The following is a 26,068-nucleotide window of genomic DNA, read 5'->3' on the forward strand; positions in this document are numbered from 1 at the left end:
GGTGTGGCGGTGCAATGAAGCCATTAACGAGTCGGAGCCAGATTCCAATTCGAAATGGCCGCAGTCCGCCTGGGCTACGCATTGCTGGCTGGGTTGGTGCTCCGCGCGGTGGGAAAATTACGCGCTTTTTTTTTCTTTCTTTTTTTTTGCGGGAAAACAAATCAAATGATATAAAACCACATACGTCCTCAAGGTAGATCTTAAGTTTTTTTGCTGTGTGTTTTTGATTACCTCATTTCATGAGTTCACTAGTATTTGGCCTATTTTTATTGTCCAAAAATATGGGTCATTAGTATTTCTTTTATTTAAAGAGAGATTCCTCTCTGATTTTCATTACTAGAAACCTGGATTCACTACTAGAATTGTGGAGTTGTTCAAGAGGCTTGCTCCGGTGCACCCCCCTAACTCAATTTCCTAGGGGTATTCTTGACCCCCGCCATCTATTTTTTCTCCGGCCCGCCGCTGCCCATATCCAAGCCCCGTAGCCCATATCCAAGCCCCGTATAACCCGTATGACCCATACGTATGTATACGGTGACATCCCGAAAAAAAAGGATGACACGACCCCACGACGGCCGATCCATCAATCACGCAGCTCAATCAATCACGCAGCTCCTCCATCATTCTGGTGAGTTTCTGTAGGAATATCGGCGGCAGCGATCTTATCGCCGGCGATCTCGTCCGAGAGCGCGCGCGGCACCGTCGTCAACCTCCAGCGCTCGTAGGTACCGCATCCCGTTTCCCCACGTTTGTCTCACTCGCGGCAGCATCAAACGAACTGCCGCTGTTTTCGTCGTAGTGGTTAACCTAGCGGGGCGGGCAACCTAGCTTTCTGGCGGTCCAGGCCATCGCAGATCTTGTTCTGGTAGTGCTGCTCGTCGTGATATACACAGTGATCACGCGGGCTAAAGTGGGTTTCTTCTTTCTAGGGTTAACCTAGCGTCGGTTGCCGTCGGTTGTGTGCACGACGGCTCCGTTATTTGATGCGGCGGCTTACCTAGGTATCCGGCGATCCAAAATAATCACGACTGGTGCCGTGGGCTAGGAATCCGGTGGTGCATGTTATCACAGGTAGCGCTGCTTCTCGTGATCCAAAGTGATCACGTACTGGATTCGTGGGACGTACCTTAACGCCGCTTGGTGTGGAGAGGGGGGAGGATCCATGGCCGATCAGAGGTCGTTGGCGTCGGTTGTGTGCACGATCTGAACGCCCTCAGTTGGGGCGCTCTCCGGTTGGTGTAGTTTATTTAACATCCGTGATCGTGCGCTAGGTGTTGTATATGTCAGCATTGATAATGTTTGCACATGTGATGATACATATTAATTGTTGTAGGAAATGGCGGACGATGAGTTAACTGATATGATGTATGACATGGAGTTTGGAGAACTGATGAAAGACTAGATAGAAGATTGGTCAGATGATGAAAATTCAGATCGTGGAGATAGGTCAGAGAATGGGAACGTATTGGAAGATCTTAATGTGAGTGGCATTATCATGTTGTAATTTTTTGGTGGCATCCGACAATATTATATTTTGAAAATTTATAGATGGATGAACATGATGATGGTCAGGAAAACAATGAGCATGATGATGGTGAGGAAAACAACTCGGAGATCTCGAATGAAGATTACGGAAGTGGAATTTTTTGTTGGCATGCATGCAAATTGAATTAATCCTGGAATATTATATGATAAGTACTTATGTATTTGTGTTATATTTTTCAGCTCATTTCCGAATGTCATAATGCGTACGACTATTACGGTGAATCCGACGCGGAGACAGGCCTTGATGTCGAATCATTAGCTGCATCTGATTCTGGGGAGTCGCAATCGTCGGTCATCATGAGTGAGGTATGTATGTAATCAATGTTGTATGGAAGTAATGTTATACCATAGAAAACTGTTTTCATGGCTATGTTATGATTGTGTAGGTGACAGAAGTTGAGGGGAAAAAGAATGTCCAAGATACTGCTAGTGCAGATGATAAGAGGGATATGTTCATGCAGATAATACAAATGACTTTTACGTCTCACGAGGCTGCGTATGATTTCTACAACAGCTATGCTAGAGATAATGTTTTCAGCATTAGAAAGAATAGGGTCAGGTATAGCAAAACCGAGTCACGTCATATGCGTTATAGGCGGTTTGTTTGTTCCAAACAAGGAAAACGTGACAGCAGGTTGCTAACCGAGGAAGGACACAGCCGTAGGCTCAGACCCGAGACACGCTGCCACTGCGAAGCGCACCTGACCGTGAAGCTTGACCAAAAGCGTGGGGTTTGGTATGTTGATAGTTTTGAGGACAAGCATAGCCATATCTTGGCAGGACCGGACGAGGTACCTTTTCTTTGGTCCCACAGAAAAATCAAAGAGTACCAGAGAGCTGAGATACTGTCCATGGGAGCTGCAGGGATTAGAATTCACGACATGATGGATACCTTCATCAGCAAACATGTATGGTATGGCGGTGTTGGTTTTACCAGGCGTGAAATATACAACCTTTGCGCCAGGGAGAAGAGGAAGCTGCTTTCAAAAGGTGATGCTGCCACAGTCATAGGCATCATGGTCAGTAGGAAACAGAGGGATCCTAGCTTCTTTTTCGAGTACAAGCTAGACAAGGAAGGACATATGAATAGGATGTTCTGGTGTGACTCCCAATCTCGTCATGACTATGAGGACTTCGGCGACGTGCTTGTATTTGACAGCACGTACAAGATGAACCGGTATGGTATGCCATTCATACCCTTTGTTGGTCTTAACAATCACCGGAAGACCACTGTTTTTGCTTGTGCCATAGTTTCGGACGAGACCGAAGAGACATATGTGTGGCTGCTGGAGACTTTTTTGAGGTCCATGTGTCAAAAGATGCCTATGAGTGTTATCACGGATGCCGACGCTGCGATGATCAAGGCAATTCGCCAAGTCTTGCCAGACGTGTGGCACCGTATATGTACGTGGCATATAGAAAAAAAATATGAATATTCACCTCAGTCACAAGTTCTTGAAGGAGTTCCGAACTCTTCTGTACTACAGCACGTTCACGGCCACGTTTGAGGAGAGATGGCACGCGTTTTCCAAAAGATGGCAGTCAGAAAAAACAGTAACATGGTTGAGACGGATGTATAAGAAGAGGAGACTGTGGGCCGCGGCTTATCTGACAGAGGGTTTTTGGCTTGGCATGAAAAGCAACCAGAGGAGTGAAAGTCTAAACTCATGCCTTCACCTCCACCTAGACGGTGAAATGACCCTGGTGGATATGATTTTGCACTATGAGAACGCCGTTGTACGTATCCGTGAGAATGAGGCACGAGATGATTGCACGGCCTCACAGAGTTTACCGGTGCCAGTTACTAGCTCGAGGGAACTTGAGATAGCTGCTTCTGACGTCTTCACTCCAGCAAACTTCTATATGTTGCAAGTTGATCTTAGGAAAATTGGTGGCATGGAGATTGTAGAAATAAAGCTCGGAGACGGATCACAGCAGTACATCGTGGCCTGGAAGAATAACCGAAGAGCCGTTTTTGGGTGGAGTACATTCCAGTAAATTCCGCAGAAACTATAAGGTGCAGCTGCAGAAGAATGATTCGAAAGGGTCTACCTTGCAAGCACATATTCCATGTACTGAAGTACTTGAATATATCTGAAATACCAAAGTGTTTAGTTCTTGTGCGGTTCACGAAAGACGCAAGGTTGGGACTGCCCGCCAGGCGCACAAGCGATCTGTTGGGATTTGGATGGACTGGAGCAGCTGAAAGAATGAAATATAGCCAGGTCAGTGTGTTGGCTTCAGAAGCTATGCATGCAGCATGCAAACACCCAACTTTGTGGGATCAGTTACAGGAGAGTTTGAAGGCCGTGATAGCTAAGAGCCATGAGTATGATCAGCTAAAGGAAAATTTGAGTAAGAAAACGGCTGATCTTAGTACTTGTGCAATTGAATATGTAGATGATGGTGAAGGCAACATAGTTGAAGTTCATGATCCTATTAAAGTATCAACGAAAGGTGCAACTAAGGTAGATGAGAACCGCCCTATGTCGAAAAATGGTAGGCCACTTTCGTACGACGAGATCAGAATCACGTGCGGCGCATGCAAATTGCTAGGGCACACTAAACGCAGCAAGAAATGCAAACTAAATAAGAAGTAAGTTTTTGTATGCATTGTAGGTTATAATTGTTTTTAACTTGTCATTCATTAACTTTTCCTGTTATCGTGTGCAGAAGCGTGGTGGGCGAAGAAGAGTAGAACAGTTGCTAAAGTTATGTTAGGATGAATCCAGTGATCTAATAGTGAGGTGTTTACAATGTGTTACTGCATACATGATACATGATATATACTATTGCAAGAGGCCAGTACCTTGAGATAGTGCTTGTAGCATATATGGACTAAACAGGAGGCGGTCACTAGGGACTTTAATCATGGAAAATGGATAGCATTTTAGCCATTGTAATGATGGCATCTTTTGTGTTGTCCACTGTAGTTATATTATATTAGAAAACTAGACGATACCTGGCATGTTGTTGCGGGAATGTTTTGCAATATATTCATAGAGAAATGGTTACGTGTAACATGTATATGTTGTTGCGGGAATATTTTGTTTGCATGTTGTGGTGGACCTTTCTCCATACATGTTGAATGACGAGGTGGCAAACTTGCATGTTAAGAGAAATAGGTTAGTGGTGGCTAGTTGTTTAGATATAGAAGATGTAATTATGTGTGGTAATAATTAAAAAAAATTCACTCCTTTGGTTCACCACCATTTAGATATAGATGATACCAGCTCACTTTGGTCTATAGTATAGACTTCGTACCAAAAACCCACCATTTCCCCTTATAAAGAAAAGAAAAACCCACCATTTTATGGCTTGTAGTGTAACTCGGGCCGCTTGTCGCGATGACGTGGAGGGGGGGTGACGGATGCCGTAAGACGGCGCGACACACGGCCGCTCCCATTGCCGAGCCCATTTAACAATTTTTATTTTGATTACAGCCCGTTTAAATGGGCCGCGCTAGCCACCTGGTCGGGGCGGTTCTTCCCTCGCGATCTCCACGCGCGTTCTATCTATCCACTGCAACCACCGCCGCCGCTGCCGCCACCGATCCACGTCTTGCCGCCGGTCACGTTACGCCATGGTTTCGTGGAGCGACGAGTCGAGCTCTTCTTCGGATGGCGAATCCGTGACTAGCCTGCAGGTACGCTCCTACTATATAATCTCCAAATAGTGCTAGGCTTAGGGTTAGAGTTCTTCATTTCCGGTATTTAACGCAGGGCGTTGATTTGTGCATTATCTCTGTTGTTTCGTTTAGCTTCCTACGACTATCCCTTGCTATGAATGGAGTGGCATTGCTCACGATCTGTCTTCTCGTTGTCTGCATCGAGATCCTTGCGTCAGGCTAGTTGCTTTTGATTCCTTGGACACTGGCAGACGTTTTCTTGCATGTGGTCAGAAGGTATGTTGTTCCGTACTGTAAATATATGTTTAAATTACCTCGTGCTCGATTTACTTCGCGGTAATCCATTGTTCTGCCCAAAATTGCATACATTTCAATTAATTTGTGCATTTACAAAGTTCGTATTTATGTTGTTTTTTTACGGTCTAATATTTGTTTTAGCACATAATAGCATATACTTGTAGTTAATTGATCTATATATATATATGTATATCATTGCATGCTACATTTTGTGTTTATATGATTGAGACCATATTTTTAGTGCATTGCATGTAATTGTATTGCATTTGTGCATATATGATTGAGACCATATTTTTTCATACTGTAGGAAGAAGTGAAATGTAACTATGTGGAATGGGTAGACCCGGAGTGGTCAGTGGCTACGAAGTTCTGCCTGAGAGAACTGTGGAGCATGTATGACGAGAAGCTGAGACAGAATATTAAGAATGCTGAAGAAAAATGCATGTTAATTGGAGAAAAGAGGAGGACGGAGGAAGAGCTGAGATTTTTCAAAATGGACTTTGCTAAACTGGTGGCTGATAAGGAGGATGCTCTCACGCAGTTGGGCAATGCAAGATTGTCACTTAGCGATCTCAAAGAGGAGTTGGAGAAGAATAAGATGGCAGATCATGGTTGTGCCAATCTACATCAGGTCCTGAGGGTAAAGGCTGAGAAAGACCGGGACCGGGTGGTGCTAGAGAGAGACCAAGTGATGAGAGAGAGGGACCAGCTGAAGCAAGAGAAGAAAAAACTTGAGTATATTATTGTAGATTTTCTCAAACAGAAACATGGGAACGTTGATAAGATCAAGAAGCTGAAGGAGATTTGTGATGAATTTTAAGTATGTTTTGTGGTTTATTGTTGAACAGAATGATCAAGTCCTATCTGCATTGTGGCCAGTTCATTTGTGTAAGGTCTAAGTATATTATATTAACCAATAAATTATATCACTTTCGAAATAGTTTGCCCTTGTTTGACCTGCATCCTAATGCGGGTTCTTGGCTAAGCACTGAAATTATTTTGCTTCCACCGGAGCTCTAAATCGTACTGATCAAGGGGGCGAAATAGTAGTTGATCATGTGATTGATGGTGCTACTGATCCTGATCTTCATGATGCAGAAAAGGAAAAGGCTAACAAAAATGCAGCAAAAAAACTATGCAACGAGATTTGAAGCAACACATAACGCCAAGGGAGTCTGGCGCAAGACACGAGGAAGATCCACCTGTGGACGCCGATCCCGAGAGATCCAGCGGCAATCATGCGCACGGGATCCCAGACGGATCTGCCTACTCCACCAACCGCAGAATCCACGGGTGGCCCGTCTGCGTCCAACACGCGGGCTGTCTCCACCGAGCGGTCGGGCGGGACCGGACCTGGCGCGTCCCCCCGCGACAACTGGCGCTCGTCGACTGGGTCGCCCGCGCTGGGACCGGATCTGTCGTTGTCTCGGGCGCGGGATCCCACACCGGATGGCACGACAGCCGAGGTTGATTCTCAGGCAAACAAAAAGGAATTTATCAACTTTTTTTCTTATTGTTGAATAATGCCAAATCAAATCAAAAAAATATGCAAAAGTAAAAAGGAAATGAATTACTCTTCCATGGAAGAAAAGAATGAACACAGCAGCAAAAAACATTAAGGTAGAACAAATGAAGGGAAGCAAAAATTTATTGGTACGAAGCGTATAGACTGACTGCATTACACATACACAAGTATGTGTGAGCGACCAAAAATCCACACAAAATCCATGGTATAGTGCTTATTACATGAATGATAGAAAATCAAAGTTGTCCATGCCGGGAAATGTGCTTCCGGACTTAAAACAAACGACTGAAACTAGAATCTTGAATCATGTATGATGTCTTCACGCCTTGCTTTTCTTTGCGATGTCGCGGATTTTGTTCTTCACACATTCGAGCGTGTTGGTAGGTGAGAGAACCAACTCGGCGATGAGACGCCTTCTCCTTGCATTAACCGTGCCCTGCAATTTTTAGAACAAGGTTTAATGAATAGAAGTTGATATTATACGACAATTGTACAAGTGTATGAGCAAAGAAGACAAATTACCTGGGTAAAATCGGCGGTCCATCGATCCCCGTCCCAATGCTCCATAACTTCAATCACAAAAAGGCCACAAGAGTTCCTAATATATATGCAAACATTAGTCATCGTGCACACGAACATGTCTTTCGTAAGTAGAAAATGATGAACCATAACTCACCCGTCCTCTTGTAGTGGCATGTCGATCTGAGGTATGATAGGCCACTTAGTGACGTCTGGATATTTGCCAGGTGTAATACGGTTTGCCTCTTCCATATCAATTGCTATTGCTAGTCGCTATTTGAAAGAAAGTAGTAGTGAGAAACCATATAACATTTCATATGAAGAATGCTCAATGTCGGGGAGAGTACCAGTGCTTTCACAGTGTCAAGAGAGAACTCGAGAGGATAGAGCGAATCAAAAACTCGGAATTCTTTCTTGTGGTTGTGCATCACCATGGTGATCCAGTGTGTATTGCCGACGTTCAACGGGATAAACGACTGAAATGTGGAACACATTTGTAATCAGATGCAATTATGCTTGTTGAAATGAGTGTTAATGAACTAGTAAGAACATATCGTACCTTATCACGGACGGTATACTCGTCCAGAACCCTACGTACTGCTCCAGCTCTGCTTAGCGCACTATCCATGTTGTATTTCGACGGTTTAGGGTTGTCTCGTGCCTTAGCACGATCAACAAGGTATTTGGACCTCCAGGCTGGACAGAGGTGCCGATCATGACCAATGCGCAGAGCCAAATGTGTCTGATAAGCATCGATAATCTGCGTAAAATAATAGAACATTTTATTTTCATAAGTGACACCTAGATTATGCACTTAAATAGCAGGACATGGTAATAGATCTTACGTCATCCTCCAGCCATGTATGCTCAAGTACCGGTCGTATACTCTCCACAGTCACAGAGGTGCCACGTTCATTGTAGTAAACTCTTTTTGTCATATTCTTCTCAGACCGAGCAGCTGCCTCCACAAACGCAACAGCAGCATCGATGAGTCCGGTGTCAAATCATCCTTAACAGAGCCTTCCATGTCATTGTCACTAAACAGAGCTGCATGATAAATTACGAACGTCACGAACGGTGAGTACATGAAATGGTAGTAAATTAAGCACTAAGATAGCTACTAACGGTACCTCTAGTTGCGGTAGTGTTGCCGGATGGCTTAGTACCGCGAGCGCTTCGCTTGCCGGGCTTGTCAAGTTTAAAGGGGGATTCAAATTTCTTGGGAACAGTCCGTCGGCGCTTCCCGGATATAACATCGTCTTCTTTTGCAGTTGCTGCAGACTTTTTCCCCTTGCTCTTACCCACCATCCTGTCGATAGAACTTGCAGAAATGTCAATGTCGGACGATTCTGCTCGAGGAGAATTACCTACAATCCAAGGGTTCTCCGGTGTTGCGCCGCACTCATCAGTAGGCTTCGTTGTCTTGTCAACATTTAACTTGGCAGGTGTTTTCTAGTTAACAAAAAAATAATGTGATAGGTTCAGTTAACGAAAATGAAGATGCATAATTGAGATAAATGAAGACAAATAAATGAAAACATACTTCCTCATCATCGTTGTTCTGGTTTACAACAGGCGTCAGGCTGTGTCAAATCAATCACCGGCTCTAGACCGTCAGAGTCATCCTTGTACACGAATTCTTTTTTTCTGGCGGACCATTCTCAAAGGAATCCACTTCTAGGTCGGCATCGTTGTTGCCGGAAGCCGCAGCAGCCGCTGGCTTGTACATCACACCATTTTGGTTCAACTTCTCTAACAATCTCTGCATTACATAAAAAATATTAATTAATGTCGGCACGGTTTTGCAACTTCAAAAATGTTGTAAACATAGAATTAAGGGTGTGTCACCTCGGCTACTTGTTCTGGTATTTCCTTCATTTGGCTGCGTATGTAATCCATACACCGCTTCATGATGAGGTTCATCATCTCGTCCGCGTTTGACGCTAACTTGGACTTCTTTGCCGCACCAACGGCGGGCTTCATTTTTGGCTTTTCTGGTTCGGGTACTTTGCGCTCCTGCGCCCTATACTCCTTGGTTATGTTGTCTTCAATCTGCATGTGAAATACAAGTATATGTGATCAATAAAAATATTAATACAACTAATTATGTTATATAAAAGTTAAGAAGTACCCAACGTAATGAATTACCTTGATGTTACCACGGCCACGGCCTTGGTCATAATCAAACTTGTCTCTCCTTGAGGCTGCAGCTTCGGTCCAATTCCTCATTAGAGATTCCATGGACAAGCTAGAATTGAATGCGCATTCACCTTCCAGAGGCTGAACCTTCTCCCAGTACAGGTACTACATGAATATGAAAAATTACAATTAGTACTATACAGCAGGTAAATTAGCAATCATATTTTTTTTTGCAATGGTACAAGTCTGAAAGGTGTACCTGCAGGAGAGCTAAGTTCCCTCTCGGCCATTGGCGGAGGTGTTTGCCTTTCCTCACGTTGCGAAGGCAGTCTAGCAGAACCCGGAGGGTGAATGCATTCCAATTAATCTTGGATATACGCTTCACATCGTCCACCAATGCGTAATATTGCTTTGGTACAGTCTTGCTCGACATGGGAGCAAGAACTGTTCTAAGCAACACGAGGACAACTCTCCGAAGGAAATCGTCGTCGGCAGATTTATTTTTTGTGATGTCCACAATCAGATCATCGATGACTATGTTACCTGTGGTCTTGCTCAGGAATTGAGGCGGCACTCGATCTTTAACATCCTCACCTTCCTCACCGAGAATACCTTCTGCCGACAGTCCGTGGTTCTCCAAGGCCAAGATGCACTCAACATCCACGGCACCGAGAGACACTTCGCCAACCAAGTCTTGTACAATGAATCTGCCCTTGCTAGGATCAAATATCTCAACCATGTACCGGGTCAACAGTGTACGCATCTTCAGCGAAGGTATCTGAAGCATGCTATGGAGTGGTGTTTCGGCAAGTGCGGCCCGTTGACCGGAAGATAGACCGGCAATAAGTTTGCACCATTTTTCTACGGCGCAAACAATTTCTCCGTTGAGTTCATCCATCCTGTTAAAAAATATACTTGGTTATAGTACCATAAATTATGTAATCAACTTTTTTCCTAACATATTGTTGCATAAAACATAATAATGGAATACACTATCCCACAGTAGATAGAAAACTATACAACATAATTTATTCATACTGAAACATTCAGCAGAGACACGTGCAGCACATAAAATGACAGTTTAACAAGTACTTATTTAACCAATTAGTTTCATAATAAAAAGCAACATAATTTATCTAATCATTTATTTTCATATGGTACTGTACAAATAGATATAAGGATCGGTGACAGTGCCTAATTAACAGTAAATTGAAAAGAAAAAAACGAAATTATGCATACTGGAACATGCATCAAACAAACGTGCATCACATACAATATTAGTCGGCGTCTCATAGTTGCAACATGCATGTCTTAGGGCATTGCTATAACTTAAAGTGACTATGCTATAACTAACACTGATAAAAAATTGTTGTTTATTCATCAATCCAACCTACAAGTGAAAGACAACAAACAACATGCAGAAACTAATTTGCAATCGTAGGGCTATCTAATCAAATACACGCACAAACAAATCTAGTGTCATAGGCCTATCTAATCTAATACACGCACAAACAAAAAACATCTACTCCAACAGATGTAATGCGAAGATTATGCGCTAATTAATCTTAGTCCTATCGAATCTAACACACGCACAAAGAAAAGCATCATGGATGCGGTACGGTTGCCAACATACTGGATCGCTCGATGAAGATGGAAGTTGTCGGCGTTGTAACGTGGACGCAGTTCGTCCACGACGGCCAGCACGCGCTGACGACCTGGATGTTCTCGACGATCTTGCTGGGGTTGGGCCGATGCTAGGGACGCAGCTGTCGTCGACTCGGCGGTAGGAGCCGTCGTAGACGACATGAAAGACGATGCCGAGACTAAATAGGAGGAGGAGGATCTCCTAGGTCGTCGTAACCACCAGGGATAGAACGCCCGTGATCTTTGCCTTCCTTAGTTGAGGAGAGGCAGTACGTGCTCCTAAATTAAAGGGATAGGCTTCCCACGCTCGAGTTTTTTTTGTAGATTCCGATCCGGGAATTGTGTAACAAATCGCAGTTGCTCCTCTCTTTGAGCGATGAGGGGCTCGTTTCATGTACTTTTTTCTTTTCTTTTTCATATTAGAAAATTTTGATATCAAATAATTATTTCAACTCAACCAAATGGCCCCAAAAAAATTTCACAGAATGGGATGACCATGGACATCATGCATGCCAATTCTCATCGATTTCCGACACTCGATGCATTTACTAGGATTTTGCTGGCGAAAAGAACCCGAAACGTTGCCCGGACGTGACGCAACGTTCGTTCGGTGTTAGGAATGGCTCAAATGTTGCATGGGGGCCTACATTGGGCATCCTCACATGGTGCCAAAGTTTGGTGTCATTTCATGCAGGCCAGCACATAGCACATGTGCAATCACCATCATTCGGGTCTGCCGTAGGGGGAGCCCGAAGGACGTTGTTTTTCTGGACTCAACCAAATGACCCCAAAAAATTTTCACGCAATGGGATGACCATGGACATCATGCATGCCAATTCTCATCGATTTCCGACACTCGATGCATTTACTGGGATTTTGCCGGCGAAAAGAACCCGAAACGCTGGCCGGACGTGACGCAACGTTCGTTCGGTGTCAGGAATGGCTCACATGTTGCATGGGGGCCTACATTGGGCATCCTCACATGGTGCCAAAGTTTGGTGTCATTTCATGCAGGCCAGCACATAGCACATGTGCAATCACCATCATTCGGGTCTGCCGTAGGGGGAGCCCGAAGGACGTTGTTTTTCTGGACTCAACCAAATGGCCCCAAATTTTTTTCACGCAATGGGATGACCATGGACATCATGCATGCCAATTCTCATCGATTTCCGACACTCGATGCATTTACTAGGATTTTGCCGGCGAAAAGAACCCGAAACGCTGCCCGGACGTGACACAATGTTCGTTCAGTGTCAGGAATGGCTCAGATGTTGCATGGGGGCCTACATTGGGCATCCTCACATGGTGCCAAAGTTTGGTGTCATTTCATGCAGGCCAGCACATAGCACATGTGCAATCACCATCATTCGGGTCTGCCGTAGGGGGAGCCCGAAGGACGTTGTTTTTCTGGACTCAACCAAATGGCCCCAATTTTTTTTCACACAACGGGATGACCATGGACATCATGCATGCCAATTCTCATCGATTTCCGACACTCGATGCATTTACTAGGATTTTAAAAAACAATTCAAATGTAAAAAAGATAAGATCTGTTAGAATGAAGAAGTGAAATAAAAGATAACATATTATCTTACATTTTGAAAATATTTCAAATATAAAGAAGAGAGCAAATATTAGAATGAAGAAGTGAAATAAAACAGAACATTTTATTTTACAAACTAAAAACATTTCAAATATAATAAAGATAAGAAATATTAGAATGAAGAATTGAAATAAAACACACCATTTTAGTTTATATTTCGTAAATATTATCAATATAAAAACGAGAACGAACAAATGAAATAAAACACAACAAAATTTGGCATATTTTTTTAATTTTAGTAAACACTGTTAGAAATAATATAGAAAAAAGAGATTTGATTTTAAATATTAGAAATATAAACAAGAAAATAAATTTTGGAGTTAAGAAGTGAAAAACAAAGAGAATATAAAACAGATCAGTGCGCGGGTAAGGCTGCCCTGGGCCAGCCCGCCCGAATTGGGCCCAAGGCAGAGCCGCGCAAGGCACAGCGCAGCGGACAGCCGTGGGGTGGTGGGAGTTTAGTCCCACCTCGCCAAGCGAGAGAGCGCCGCACCGGTTTATATACCCGGCTGCGACTCCCCTCCCAAGCTCCTATCATATGCAGGCAGTACATTGCCTAACTCTCGGCCCCTCTGCCCCGTGGGGCCTACTAGCAGTAGAGATATTCTGCACCACGGGCCTGCATCCTGGCCCATGAACGGCTGGGTTCCTAGTCGTATGCAGGCCGTGGTGTATGAATTCTCCTGCTCTGGTAGGTGGGCACTTTTTTTGGCATATTGCCATGTGTTTTGATCTTCAAATCACACACTAAATTATACACATGCTCACTTGCATTCAATACACATTTTTTTGCATATATGACAAGTTAATGTTTTGACCTTCAAATCACCTAATAAATTTTACACATGCTCACTTACATGTAATACACATGGCTATTAATGGGATTTCAACAAAAATGAGGCCGTGGTGTATGAATTCTGCTCCCACATGCATGCCATGGTCATGGTAGGGTGTGCATAAAGTTTGGGATCATTTGGTGGGACCGGCAAGGAAAACCTCTTTCAAACTTGCCCTCCGGCAAACCCGAATGGTCCGGCTTGTACATCGTTCATGTGGAGGCATGCATGAGATGACCCCAACTTTTTCGGAGCATGTGGGCATGGCCAATGTGGTCCCCCAGGCAAGGTGTGCACGAATTCGGACACAATACACACGTTGCGTCATGTCGGGGCACTGTTCTAGGGTTTTATCGCTAACCTTGCAGGGTTAAGCTACGTATTTGAATCTAGAACCAAATTAACGCAACCTTAGAGTTGAAGAACTGGCTGATCCATATATCATTAATAATGCTCTATTTCCACTTCAAGCCAGCATAAACCTATATAACCAAAAGCCAGCATGGCCTGCAGTCTGCCTAACCCATCATCCTAGGCTTACAAAGTTCATGAGCACCGCAAAATAACAGCAACAACTACTAAAACATCGCAACAAAGTAAAGGCCACATCTTCAGCAGGAAGTAGAGTCTTCTTTTTTATCCTTCCAGTCTTGCCACGTTGATTCTCCACCCCTGCTTCGCTGTGTACACTTCACTTGCTACTCGCTCTAGCAGTCTTGCTCCCACCTCCAGCACCTTTTTTGTGGCTCCTTTGTCTGCAAAATAGATCAATCAACAATCCTATTAGGGGCTACATTTTTCATGCAGAGAAATAACTATAGTTTTCCCAATACTGCAGTACTAAAATCACATTTATTAGGGGCAACCAAACAGCTCACTGTAAATAAAACTAACATAATCTCAAATACTGAAGTATTCTCAAAGAACTTAGAACATAGTATGCTATCAAACGGGTCCAAACTGACTCACACAGATAGACTAACTGAAGACACTGACATGCCATCACTCTGTTTTCTTGTCCTTCAACTTGCTGATGCGCTTTGAGTGACGAATGCCCATACGGATGTAGGTCTCCGCTTCAATTGGCATGGTCCTGTCTCCGAGCTGCGGGATCCCTGGACCCACAATCTGCACGTCCGCCGGCTGCTCCTGGACAACATCATCCTGCTCCTCCTCTCCAGCACTGTCGTCCAGCAGCAGAACAACCTCCTCTTCCCTGCTCTCATCCTTGCTCTGCTCCACATCTTCGCTATCACTCTCATCCTCGCTATGCTCCACATCTTCACTATCACTGTCATCCTTTCTTTGCTCCACATCACTGCCAGAGTGAACATTGGACTGATCAACCGGAGCAGGCACTGCGAGCAACACTCCGACAAGATCTGGCACTGGAATAGGAGGGGCGCGGCGGCAGGAGCGGTACATGTACCACCTCGCATGCTGACGCGGATCCGGGGAGTTCTCCGCTTCGTTCATAGCCCAGAGGAAAACCTGGACTGGAACAACTCCTCGAGCAGGACCAAACAACGATTTCTTCTCATTGACCGTAAGCACTTTGATGAGACCCCTACCGTGGTCGATGAACATCTACAAGTTGGGAAACCAGCTGCAGATCTCCTCCACATTCGCCCTCTTCTCCAGATCACCCTGACAAAACTTCTCAACTGCCTCCTTCCACTTTTCTTGAGCGCGGCGGCAATCACTTGCCGACCGCGACCTCCTTCCCTTCTTGTCCCCCATCGCCGGCGACGCCAGATGTGAGATTTGAGCACACGGAGTGAATGGGGAACAGAAGCAAAGACCTAGGGTTCGTATCTGCCAGATGAAATGGGGAATTTTTCCCCTCTCCAGCTGATAACCGCGTGTGAGGCCGGCCTGGAACGGCCCACCCAAATTAGGCCCAAATCAAAGCCGCGGCAGGCACTGTCTCGGGGTGGTGGGAGTTTAGTCCCACCTCGCCAACGGAGAGGAGCTCACACCGGTTTATAAACCCACCTGAGCTAATCATCTCAAGTTCCTATCTAAAGCAGGCAGCTCATTGCCTAACCAGTCTCTCTCTGCCCCGTTGGGCCTACCGGCAACTTATATACATTCACCGCGGGCCTGCATCCTGGCCCAATGGGTTACTAGTCGTATGCAGGCCGTGGGGTTTCATAAAAATGCTGTTGGTAGGTTGGCATTTTTTATTATTTATTTAATTTTTTTGCATATGTCACATGTCTAATTTTTTGCATATGTCACATGTCAAATTTTGCAAACAAGTTTGAACCATTAAATTTTCAAATTATAAATTAAATTTAAAAATATTAAAAATATTTGGACCAAACATTTCCACCATGTGAGGATACCCAAAGTAAATTTTTTAATTTGTATTCAATTTTTTGCATATGTCAAATTTCTAATTTTGCACACAAGTTTGAAACAAAATATGTCCTCTAGACTGACTGGTCAAAATATCGGTCTATACCTCAAGGGGGCATTGTAAAGTATTATTTTTCCAAATTATTTTTCATAGCCATGTTTGGCACATGTGGGTCACCATGTACAAGAAAATTTGGGTGATTTGGAGGTGGTGGAAAAAATCATGTATGTTCAAAAACTGGCTTAAGTTAGACCAAATGGCCCCTCCGGAATGCGATGATTTTTTCGACCACCTCCAAATCACCTCAGTTTTGTCACACATGATCTCTTGCACAAACAAAGCTAGTTTTCCAAGGTTTTAAATTTTTTGAATTTTTTATTAATTTATAATGCCCTCTAGACTGACTGGTCAAAACATCGGTCTATACCTCAAGGGGGCATTGTAAAGTATTATTTTTCCAAATTATTTTTCATAGCCATGTTTGGCACATGTGGGTCACCATGTACAAGAAAATTTGGGTGATTTGGAGGTGGTGGAAAAAATCACGTATGTTCAAAAACTGGCTTAAGTTAAAAGACCAAATGGCCCCTCCGGAATGCGATGATTTTTTCGACCACCTCCAAATCACCTCAGTTTTGGCACACATGATCTCTTGCACAAACAAAGCTAGTTTTCCAAGGTTTTACATTTTTTTGAATTTTTTATTAATTTATAATGCCCTCTAGACTGACTGGTCAAAACATCGGTCTATACCTCAAGGGGGCATTGTAAAGTATTATTTTTCCAAATTTTCTTTCATAGCCATGTTTGGCACATGTGGGTCACCATGTACAAGAAAATTTGGGTGATTTGGAGGTGGTGGAAAAAATCACGTATGTTCAAAAACTGGCTTAAGTTAGACCAAATGGCCCCTCCGGAATGCGATGATTTTTTGACCACCTCCAAATCACCTCAGTTTTGGCACACATGATCTCTTGCACAAACAAAGCTAGTTTCCAAGGTTTTATATTTTTTTGAATTTTTTATTAATTTATAATGCCCTCTAGACTGACTGGTCAAAATATCGGTCTATACCTCAAGGGGGCATTGTAAAATATATATTTTCAAATTTTTTCTTTCATAGCCATGTTTGGCACATGTGGGTCACCAAGTAAAAGAAAATTTGAGTGATTTGGAGGTGGTGGAAAAAATCACCTATGCTCAAAAACTGACTTAAGTTAGACCAAATGGCCCCTCCGGAATGCGGTGATTTTTTCGACCACCACCAAATCACCTCAATTTGGGCACACATGATCTCTTGAACAAACAAAGCTAGGTTTCCAAGGTTTTATATTAGTTTTAATTTTTTTTGAATTTATACTGCCCTATAGACTGACTGCAAAAAATCACCATGTAAGTTTGACCAAATGGTCCCTTCAGAAGGCGGTGATTTTATCGACCACCTCCAAAATTTCCACTTTTTAAAATATATTAGAAATGGAAGATTCAATCTTGCTAACTTATGAACATTGAGAAAAAAAGATTTTCAAAATTTTCTAATTCTTATAATATATTTCAAATGGAAGTTTCAATCACGCTAACTTATGAACATTGACAAAAAAGATTTTCAACATTTTCTAATTTTAAAAACGTATTTCAAATGGAATATTCAATCATGCTCACTTATGAACATTGACAAAAAAGGATTTTCAACATTTTCTCATTTTAAAAATATATTTGAAATGGAATATTCAATCATGCTCACATATGAACATTGACAAAAAAGGATTTTCAATATTTTCCAATTTTTATAATATATTTGAAATGGAATATTCAATCATGCTAACTTAAGAACATTGACAAAAAATGATTTTCAACATTTTCTAAATTTAATAATATATTTGTAATGGAAGATTCGATCATGCTAACTTATGAAAACCTCAAGTCAATGTTTTTTACTATCTATCATATGTAGATAAGGCTTGTTATTTGCACACACCATTACCAAGCACATGCCCACTGTATGCAGCATGTCTCATCAGTCAAGCAACATTGAAGCACCTACTGTGATCATTGCAGCATCAGAATATAAGCACTGCAACAAAGCATAGCTGACCTGCATCTAGACAGTTGATATACTTCAGAGACATACTAGATTAATTAAGTCTCTGCCATACTTAAGAGTCTGCCATACTACTTAAGAGTCTGCCATACTACTTAACAGTTCACAAAGACTTCCACCTTCCAGATTCACAGTTCACAACCATACTAGCGCAAAAGTTAAACATCATCAACTATATTGATGATGAGTACCACTACCAGCTTCACAGAGGGTGACTAGATGGGACCCATAGCCTTTAGGAGGGCTGCATGCTCTGCCCTGATCTTCACGTCGTTCCCACTCGTCGCTACACCGCGTGCATGCGACATAAGGTGCTCATACAGCCCATCCTTGGGAATTGGCTTAGTGGTGCAGTATGGGCACCTGAACTTGCCCCACTTGTAGTACGCCGCCTTCCCCTTCTCCCTGATCTTGTTGGCTTCATGCTCAATGAAGGACTTGTGGTTCCACTCTTCCACCTCATCTCCAGAGTTGTACTGCACATACAAATGATTTGCATAAATACATACTTCCCATTTAGAGTAATGTAATTAACAAACATCAAATAATTGCCATTTACTTGCCCGTTAATGAACAAACAAACATAATAGCCCATTTACAGCTAATTAATGCACAAACAACAGAATAGTTCCATTTAGAAGATTTTAATGGACAAACAACAGAATAGTTCCATTTATATGCATTCATATATGGTTTCATGAAAAAACATCACACATATCCCATTTACAGCTAATTAATGCACAAACAACACAACTTTCAGAGGAATTAATGAAAGTACAACAAAACTTTCCATTTTAGAATAATTCAATGGACAAACAACACAATATTTCCATTTATGTGCATTCAGATATGGTTTCATGATCAAAGACCACAAATATGCCATTTAGAGCTAATTAATGACCAAACAACACAACTTTATGATATCAATGAATAAACTATATAACATTCCAATTTAGAGGCATTCATATAGGGCATCATCAACAAACAACATCTCACACAGATTAATAAACAGACCAAAAACAACTTGGGGTTACCTCCTCGTCGTCGTCAGACTCAGACGGGTCGTCGAACCCAGCGATGTCCAGCTTCCTCTTGTTGCCAGCAGCTTCCTCATTCTGCAATACAAGTAATTAATTCAATTATACTACTAACTACATATAACATAGTATGCAAAGGTCAAGCAATCTGCAATGTGCTTCTAATAACCTAAAATGTTACTTTGACCTAAAATTATCCAAAGGTCAAGCATTCTACAATGATAGCTTGGTCAAACTAAAATTTTAGATCATGCTGACTGTGGTCCTTCAAACTATAATGCCAGACTGGGCACCAACAATAATTTTGTGAGTGCTCAGGTCTGCCAATTAATGGAGGTAGTACATTGGTTGACAACAAGTAATTGCATTTACTTCATCTGGCTCATGTAATGTACATAGTGGTGCATCAGCTGCCCTATAATCTGAACCTTATATTGGATAGTATATTGTAATGCCATGAGCTTCAGGAAAGGAAATCTTAGTGCAATTTTTGGTGCTAGGTGTGAAACTATTTCATATGACATTCATTCATGGAGTTATGCAACATAAATTTAATATGACCTGGTCATCTGGCATAGTTGCATGTCTAGCAAATCTACTTATGGTTTACTTTATAAGTACAACAATCCTACAGATCAAAAATAAAACCTACCTACAATTTTAGTTTATGGATAATGAAGTGAAGCTCCTAACTATTTTAAAATTGTGCACTAGTTAAACGTACTGTGTTCATTTCAACAATTAATTGATAGACATCAAATGAACAAAGTAGGATTTTAACCTCATTTGTACAATATCAACTTTAATAGATACACTGGGTGGCGGCTCAGCCCCTGCCGTGGCCCACTGAGGGAATATGCAAAACAAATCTAACAACATATACAGCATAGAACAAAATCTGAGCACATGAGGCAATCCAGATTCTAATATAAAAAACCTAACTCTCATTATGATCTCTCTAGCATTCAACCACGAAGCAACTACAAAAAACCCTAACTCTCAAATGGGGTTCCCCATTCAATCAAAAAACCCTAACAAGCAGAAGGGGGTGCCGCATTCAATCACAAATCTACAATAAAAAACCCTATCTACTAAATCTTCTGCTTAACAACTACAACTAAGAGAGGAGGGGAACGAGAAGGATTAACACATCCACCACCTGCTTGTCGCTCGCCTCCGCACCTGCATCCAGTGCGCCGCCAGACGCCGTCACCACCAAGTCCGGCACGACGAAGTCCGAGCCCACCACCCCCTGCTCCACCAGATCTGCCGCCGCAGCGACCGATCCAGCGACTGCGGGTGCAGCATCTCCCGCACCGCCGACGGCGGCCACTTCTTGGACGGCATCTGCCGCGGTGTTCGCGGCCTCGACCGCAACTCCGTGCGCAGTGGTGGCAGCGCCACCACCTTGCGCCATCGAAGCCTAAGAGAACCCACCGGAGAGAGGGAGGCGGTGGGGTTGAGCGAGTAGGTGCAGTGGCGAGGCGATGGAGACGAGGGGGAGACGATGCGGCAAGGAGAGAGGGAGTGAGCCTATTTGGGGGGAAATGGTGGGGGCGATGCGGCCGGTGGTGGTTCCCCTCCCTCTTTATAGGATGTGACGTTTTTGGAAGTTTTCGTGCGCCGCGTGGCCGTGTGGCTAGCCCACGACCGCCGCACGTGACAAGGGAAAACGAATCGCCCACGTACAATACATGTATACCCCCAGTGTACAAAAGTAATCGGGCCGGTGCGGGCTTGTACAGGGCTGTACGCGCGCTCTCCGCGGGCATAAAAAGACGATCGTGCCCCTCTTCACGAATCGTTTTTGACAGATCTCCGCTGTCCTTGTGTTTCTCCCCCTCGCGTTCAGCCCGGGGGGAGCACCGGAGCAGAAAGCGTTGTTCAAACACTTCAACTTTGTATTTTTGCACACTGCAACATGATAGACTCACGAGGACGCATGCGTCCTCTGCAACCAGGAGCCGGAGTCTCCTTGTCAGAAGAAGCTCCTGATCTCGTCAAGTGTCATACAAGGTCCTTTTCTCATCATGCGGAGCATGGTGTCATTACACTACCGATATCGCAGGGACAATGATTCCCTTCCGAGAATGGTGGGCCACCTCCTGTCGCCGCATGCCGGCTGCGCTGTGGAGAGGCTTCTCCTTGAACATGATGCGCACATCCTGGTGGCTCTGAAAACACCGAAATGACTTCATCTTCAACATCCAGGAGCCCTCTCGATCTCTCGTCTAGTTCAGACCATCCAGGAGGAGGCAAAACCTTGGGTTAGCACCGGCGCCAGGAGGTTAACTAGGTTAATGGTCCAGGGCCGGGAACCCCTTTGTTCTTCTGCTCTTGAGCACGCCACGCCGTCCTAGTGTCAGAATATTCATGGAGACAAGGGGCGCCAACATGAAACACAAAAAAACAGGCAGTGATTGGTTTCTCTCCTTTTCTCCCGTGCTAGCTAAGGTCGCTCACTCGCGATACAATAAAGCTTGGTGCCCATGTAACTAGAATTATTTTTATGAAGCATGATACAACAGATTTGTTTTTAGCAAAACATGGAAGGCGAGCTTTTTCTTGAGCCTAGAAAAACAATTCATGAGCCTTTTTAGTAATAGATCATTTTTTTTATCTTTTTCTAGGATTAACCGCTTAATTCAACCATATATAACGTCTATTACTTGCATAATCTCTGAAGTGGTACATAACCAAGCATGTCTTCCAGCCACTAAAGGCATCGTCGCCCTGGCAAGTTCACGAGCTTTGAAATTGGCTTCTCTTCCTTCTTAATAACAAGCGCTAGGGGGGGGGGGGGGGGGTTATAAGCCCCCCACACAGCTCTTCAAAAACCAAGGTTCAACTACACAAAGGTCGACACACTAGGCCCTCATGAGATATCGAAGTTCATGAACTGTCATGGGATCGTCAATTCCGAGGCAGTTCCAGCAGAGGGTTCTTATCGATCCTGGCGGCAGCCCGCCTTAACTGAGCTACGTGTTGTGTTCTAAGCACCTATCTTGGATCTCTTCAGAGCATGCTTCGGAGGGAGCTCAGGGGATAGAGATCGCTCCCGCCGGCGGAAGCGCCCCACACATCAGAATATCATTCTAGCCTACTAACGCATCGACTGCAGTCGTGCTGACAGAACTTGCATCAGCCATTGCAGTGCTGAAACCATCTTTGCCATCAACACCTCTCTTAAGGTTTTTATCGTCGCCATCCATATCATCATCTGAGGCTCCTCCTCATCTACAAGATCGCTATGATAAAAAGAATCATTATCATCAGGACGACCAGATCATCCTGAACGACCACCCACTCTCCTAGAGCCACCACGATTCGAACCACTAGAGGGTTGACCAGTCCTCATGCTCTAGCTAGCGCGAAGATTCTTAAAAACAAGCGTCGAGGGGGGGTATAAGCCGTCACCATGCTCTTTGTAGACATGACCAAGCATGCACCATACACCAATCCAGTAGCCTCTCGTACTTTACAACGACCAACTCGCTGCAGTGAGTGTATTTTTTTAGGGGAAAGCCAAGCTTTATTCATCAAAGTCCACAGAAGGTGGGATACATCTTTGGTTGTAGGATTGGCCAAACCAAATGTGGCGTCCCGGACCAAGAGTAAGAGAATTCTTGGCTAGACTATGATCTTCTAAATTTACTCTACGACTCTTAAATTAAAAAATACAATTAAAAGGAGCTGACTGCAGTTTGATTTCATCAATGATGGCGCCATATCTTCATGCTGAGCCCTTCGTGATATCTCCTATGATCTACTTGCAATCTGAAGAGATGACCATATTGAGTACATGCAGGTCTTCCGCAAGAGCTAAGGCTTCCCTCACCGCCATGGCCTCCAGAGTGGCTGGGTCTTGTACCCCCACTATCACCAACGCTGAGCTGCCAATAAATTTGCCGTCGCCATCCCTACACACAGCAGAAGCAGCACCGCCCCTGCCCTGGCGTACCGCGGCATCAACATGAATTTTGTGGTACCCCGCTAGTGGCGCACTAGGGCGCTGGGCTTGGCCCTGCATGGAAGTAGCAGCGAGTCTGGTAGCAGAATTCTCAAAGACAATTGCTAGCTCCTCGATGAACCGGGTGATAAACAAGTAAGTTGCATGGGGGCTTTGAAATATGCCTTCATGGATGGCCTTCCTGCGCGCTGCCCGGATCGCCCACAAGGTAACAGAGAGCTTTACAAACATGTCATGAGATAGTAGTTTCATCAAAGTAAAGATCCATTGTTTGGCGTTGGGCTCTGCGGTCGCTGCTAGTTTTTGTGCCAACTCATCATCAACTAGTGCCCAAATGCATCGTGCCATAGTGCAGTTGACGAGAGAGTGCATCCATGAATCTGGAACTCCACAAATGCCACCTTTCATGAGTCTGTCATATGTCTATGGGCCCTAACATCGTTCGTGGGTATCGAATGTTTAGATAGGGTTCTTGCGTCGCGGGCCTATTGAGGAATCGGGGCAAAAGGAAACAAATCATGTGGGCCTCTGTAGGAGGTTGCGTGCAGGAGTGTGTGGGCTGGGCCCGCAAGCCCACTAGACTAGCATGGCGACGCGGCAGGCACCTTGAAATACCCCGCCTTGGCGCCCGAAGTAACCGTCCCAACCATCAGCCTTCGCTCCTCCTCTTCTCCCCATGGCCGGAGCACCAAGAAACCAAGAACCCACCTCTCCTTCCCCACCGCGCGCCTCTGCTCTCCTGCGTCATCGGCGAGCGATGGAGCAGTTCCAGGACGGCCACCACGTGCGGCTGCGGAGCCGCGAGCGCGGCACGTACCTGCACGCCGACGACGACGGGCTTGGCGTCTCCCTCCGTCGGAACTGCGCGTCGAGAGTAAATAGCATAAAACTACTACTTTACAGGCTAGGGGTTTCAAAAAACTACCGGTTTTTAATTTTTCTCAGATAACTACCAAATAGGCGGTCGGCTGTTTCAAAAAATCCCAAATGACCGTTGCTTAAAATTTAAACATGTTTAGGACAGGTCGGGCCCGCACCTAAACAAACCGTCTGTTTGACCGTTAGGTTGACCGTTAAGTTACAAGTGGGGCCCACATGTCAGTGTCTCTATCACATATGTCCTCACTTTTTACAAATAGCCCCTATAAACATTTCTGAAAAAGCAATCGGGTCCCTGCTATTTTTCCGAAAAAGCAATCAAGGAGCCGCTCCTCTCCTCGCGGCCGGCGTCCACCTCTGCGCCCAGAGACATCCCGCGAGCCTCCAGCGCCGGCGCCCGCCCTCGCCACCTACTGCCACACCACCGCCCGCCTCTGACTCTCCTCGCCTCCACCTCGTGCGCCCCGCCTCCGCGGCCATGGACGCCGCCGCGTGCGCCCTCCGCTGCCAGGCCCGGCGAGGAGAGCTCTGCCGCCGGCCGTCCCTGCGCCCGAGCTCGCGCAGCTGCTGCTCGCGGCCATGGCCGCCACCGCGTGTGCCCTCCGCTGCCAGGCCCGGTGAGCTCTGCCGCCGGCCATCCCCCAGCCCCCGTCTCTCCAGCCACTGCTCCGGGCGGCGGCTTGCACACAAGCCCCCCATGGCGCGCGCGGCGACCGCGTGCGGAGCCCCATGGCGCGCAGCGACGGCCACGGGCAGAGCCCTTTGGAGGCTGATTCCAGGGACTCGATTGATTTTTTTAAATGTTTGTAAGGACTAATCCGTAAAAAAATTATGGATGAGGCGCTGACATGTGGCCCCCACAAGTCAGTTAACAGTTAAACAAACGGTCAACCAAACGGTGCGTTTACTGGCGGGCCCGATCTGTCATAAACATGTTTAATTTTTTAACAAAGAGGATTTGGGGTTTTTTGAAACAACCAACCCTTGATTTGGTAGTTATCAGCGAAAAAAATAAATCCGGTAGTTTTTTAGAACCCTAACCTATAAAGTAGTAGTTTTATGCTATTTAGTCGCGCGTCGGTGAACGCAGCCTGGGCGGTGCACATCTACCAGGGAAATGGCAACAACCAGTACGTGCTCCTCCACAGCGCCGCCTACGGCCGCTATCTCGGCGCCACGGACGCGCCGGCGCGGCGAGGCCACAGCGGGCGTCGCGTCGAGCAGTGCGACTACGAGCCCTGGGAGGAGATGGCCATCAGGTGGCAGGTCGTCAGGATCGGCTCGGGGGACGATATCCTACTCCGCCAGGCGGTCGCCGGCCGCCTCCGCGCCAACGGGAGGTACCTCGGCGTCGACGCCTTCAACAGCGTCGGCCCGATGATGCATTGGGTCGTGGAGCAAATCCCCGCTAGGGAGGACACGCCTAGCCTTGCAGCTCCGACTGGGGTGAGTCCGCCATGCCCGCTTCTTCATACTTCTTGGGTGTCGTTAGTTTGCGTCAGAATTCAACCGCGGAGATTGCAGATTGTGTTAATTTCATTCGCCAAATTTGCGCTATGCCTGCTTCTTGATTCTTCCCGAATTGGGTTCCGATAAAAGAATTGAGTATTTGATGGTTCTTTGTGCTCAACTGCAGCTCCGCTTCCCCAGAAGCCTCGCCTTCCTGTTGCCGTGGCGGGTGATCCAGTACGAGCAGGCCGGCGCTGACGAGCCCAACGCCAACTTCGCCTGGAACTCACTCGTATTCAGGGGCAGGTCCGTGTTCCACCTGAGGAAGAAGCTGGCCCGCCGGTTGGATGCCGCCATGGACGCCTCCAACCTCGTCATGTGCGTCCGAGCGGGTACGCACGGGCGGCCTACCCCACTGCTCGTCGATCTGCCCCACAGCGACGAGACCCTCGACATCATCGTCGTCATGGCCGGGACGCCAGGTGAGACGCGCCATTCCTAACTTCCTAGTTCCTATTTTAATCTTCAGTTTAA

General features: G+C 45.2%; 1 protein-coding gene across 1 annotated transcript; it reads right to left on the reverse strand.

The window, feature by feature from the left end:
- Positions 1-7,314: 7,314 nt before the first annotated feature.
- LOC120968683 (uncharacterized) lies at positions 7,315-10,392 on the reverse strand. The gene is made up of 12 exons (XM_040395623.2): positions 9,913-10,392; positions 9,663-9,818; positions 9,363-9,566; positions 9,190-9,276; positions 9,058-9,075; positions 8,681-8,966; positions 8,390-8,472; positions 8,074-8,274; positions 7,862-7,990; positions 7,672-7,787; positions 7,518-7,593; positions 7,315-7,431 (listed from the first exon to the last, which is right to left on the reverse strand). The coding sequence occupies exons 1-12, from the start codon at positions 10,390-10,392 to the stop codon at positions 7,315-7,317; spliced, it is 1,953 nt and encodes a 650-aa protein (XP_040251557.1).
- Between the last annotated feature and the right edge of the window lie 15,676 nt (positions 10,393-26,068).

Source organism: Aegilops tauschii, chromosome 7 (assembly GCF_002575655.3).
Source record: "Aegilops tauschii subsp. strangulata cultivar AL8/78 chromosome 7, Aet v6.0, whole genome shotgun sequence".
NCBI classification, from domain to species: Eukaryota; Viridiplantae; Streptophyta; class Magnoliopsida; order Poales; family Poaceae; genus Aegilops; species Aegilops tauschii.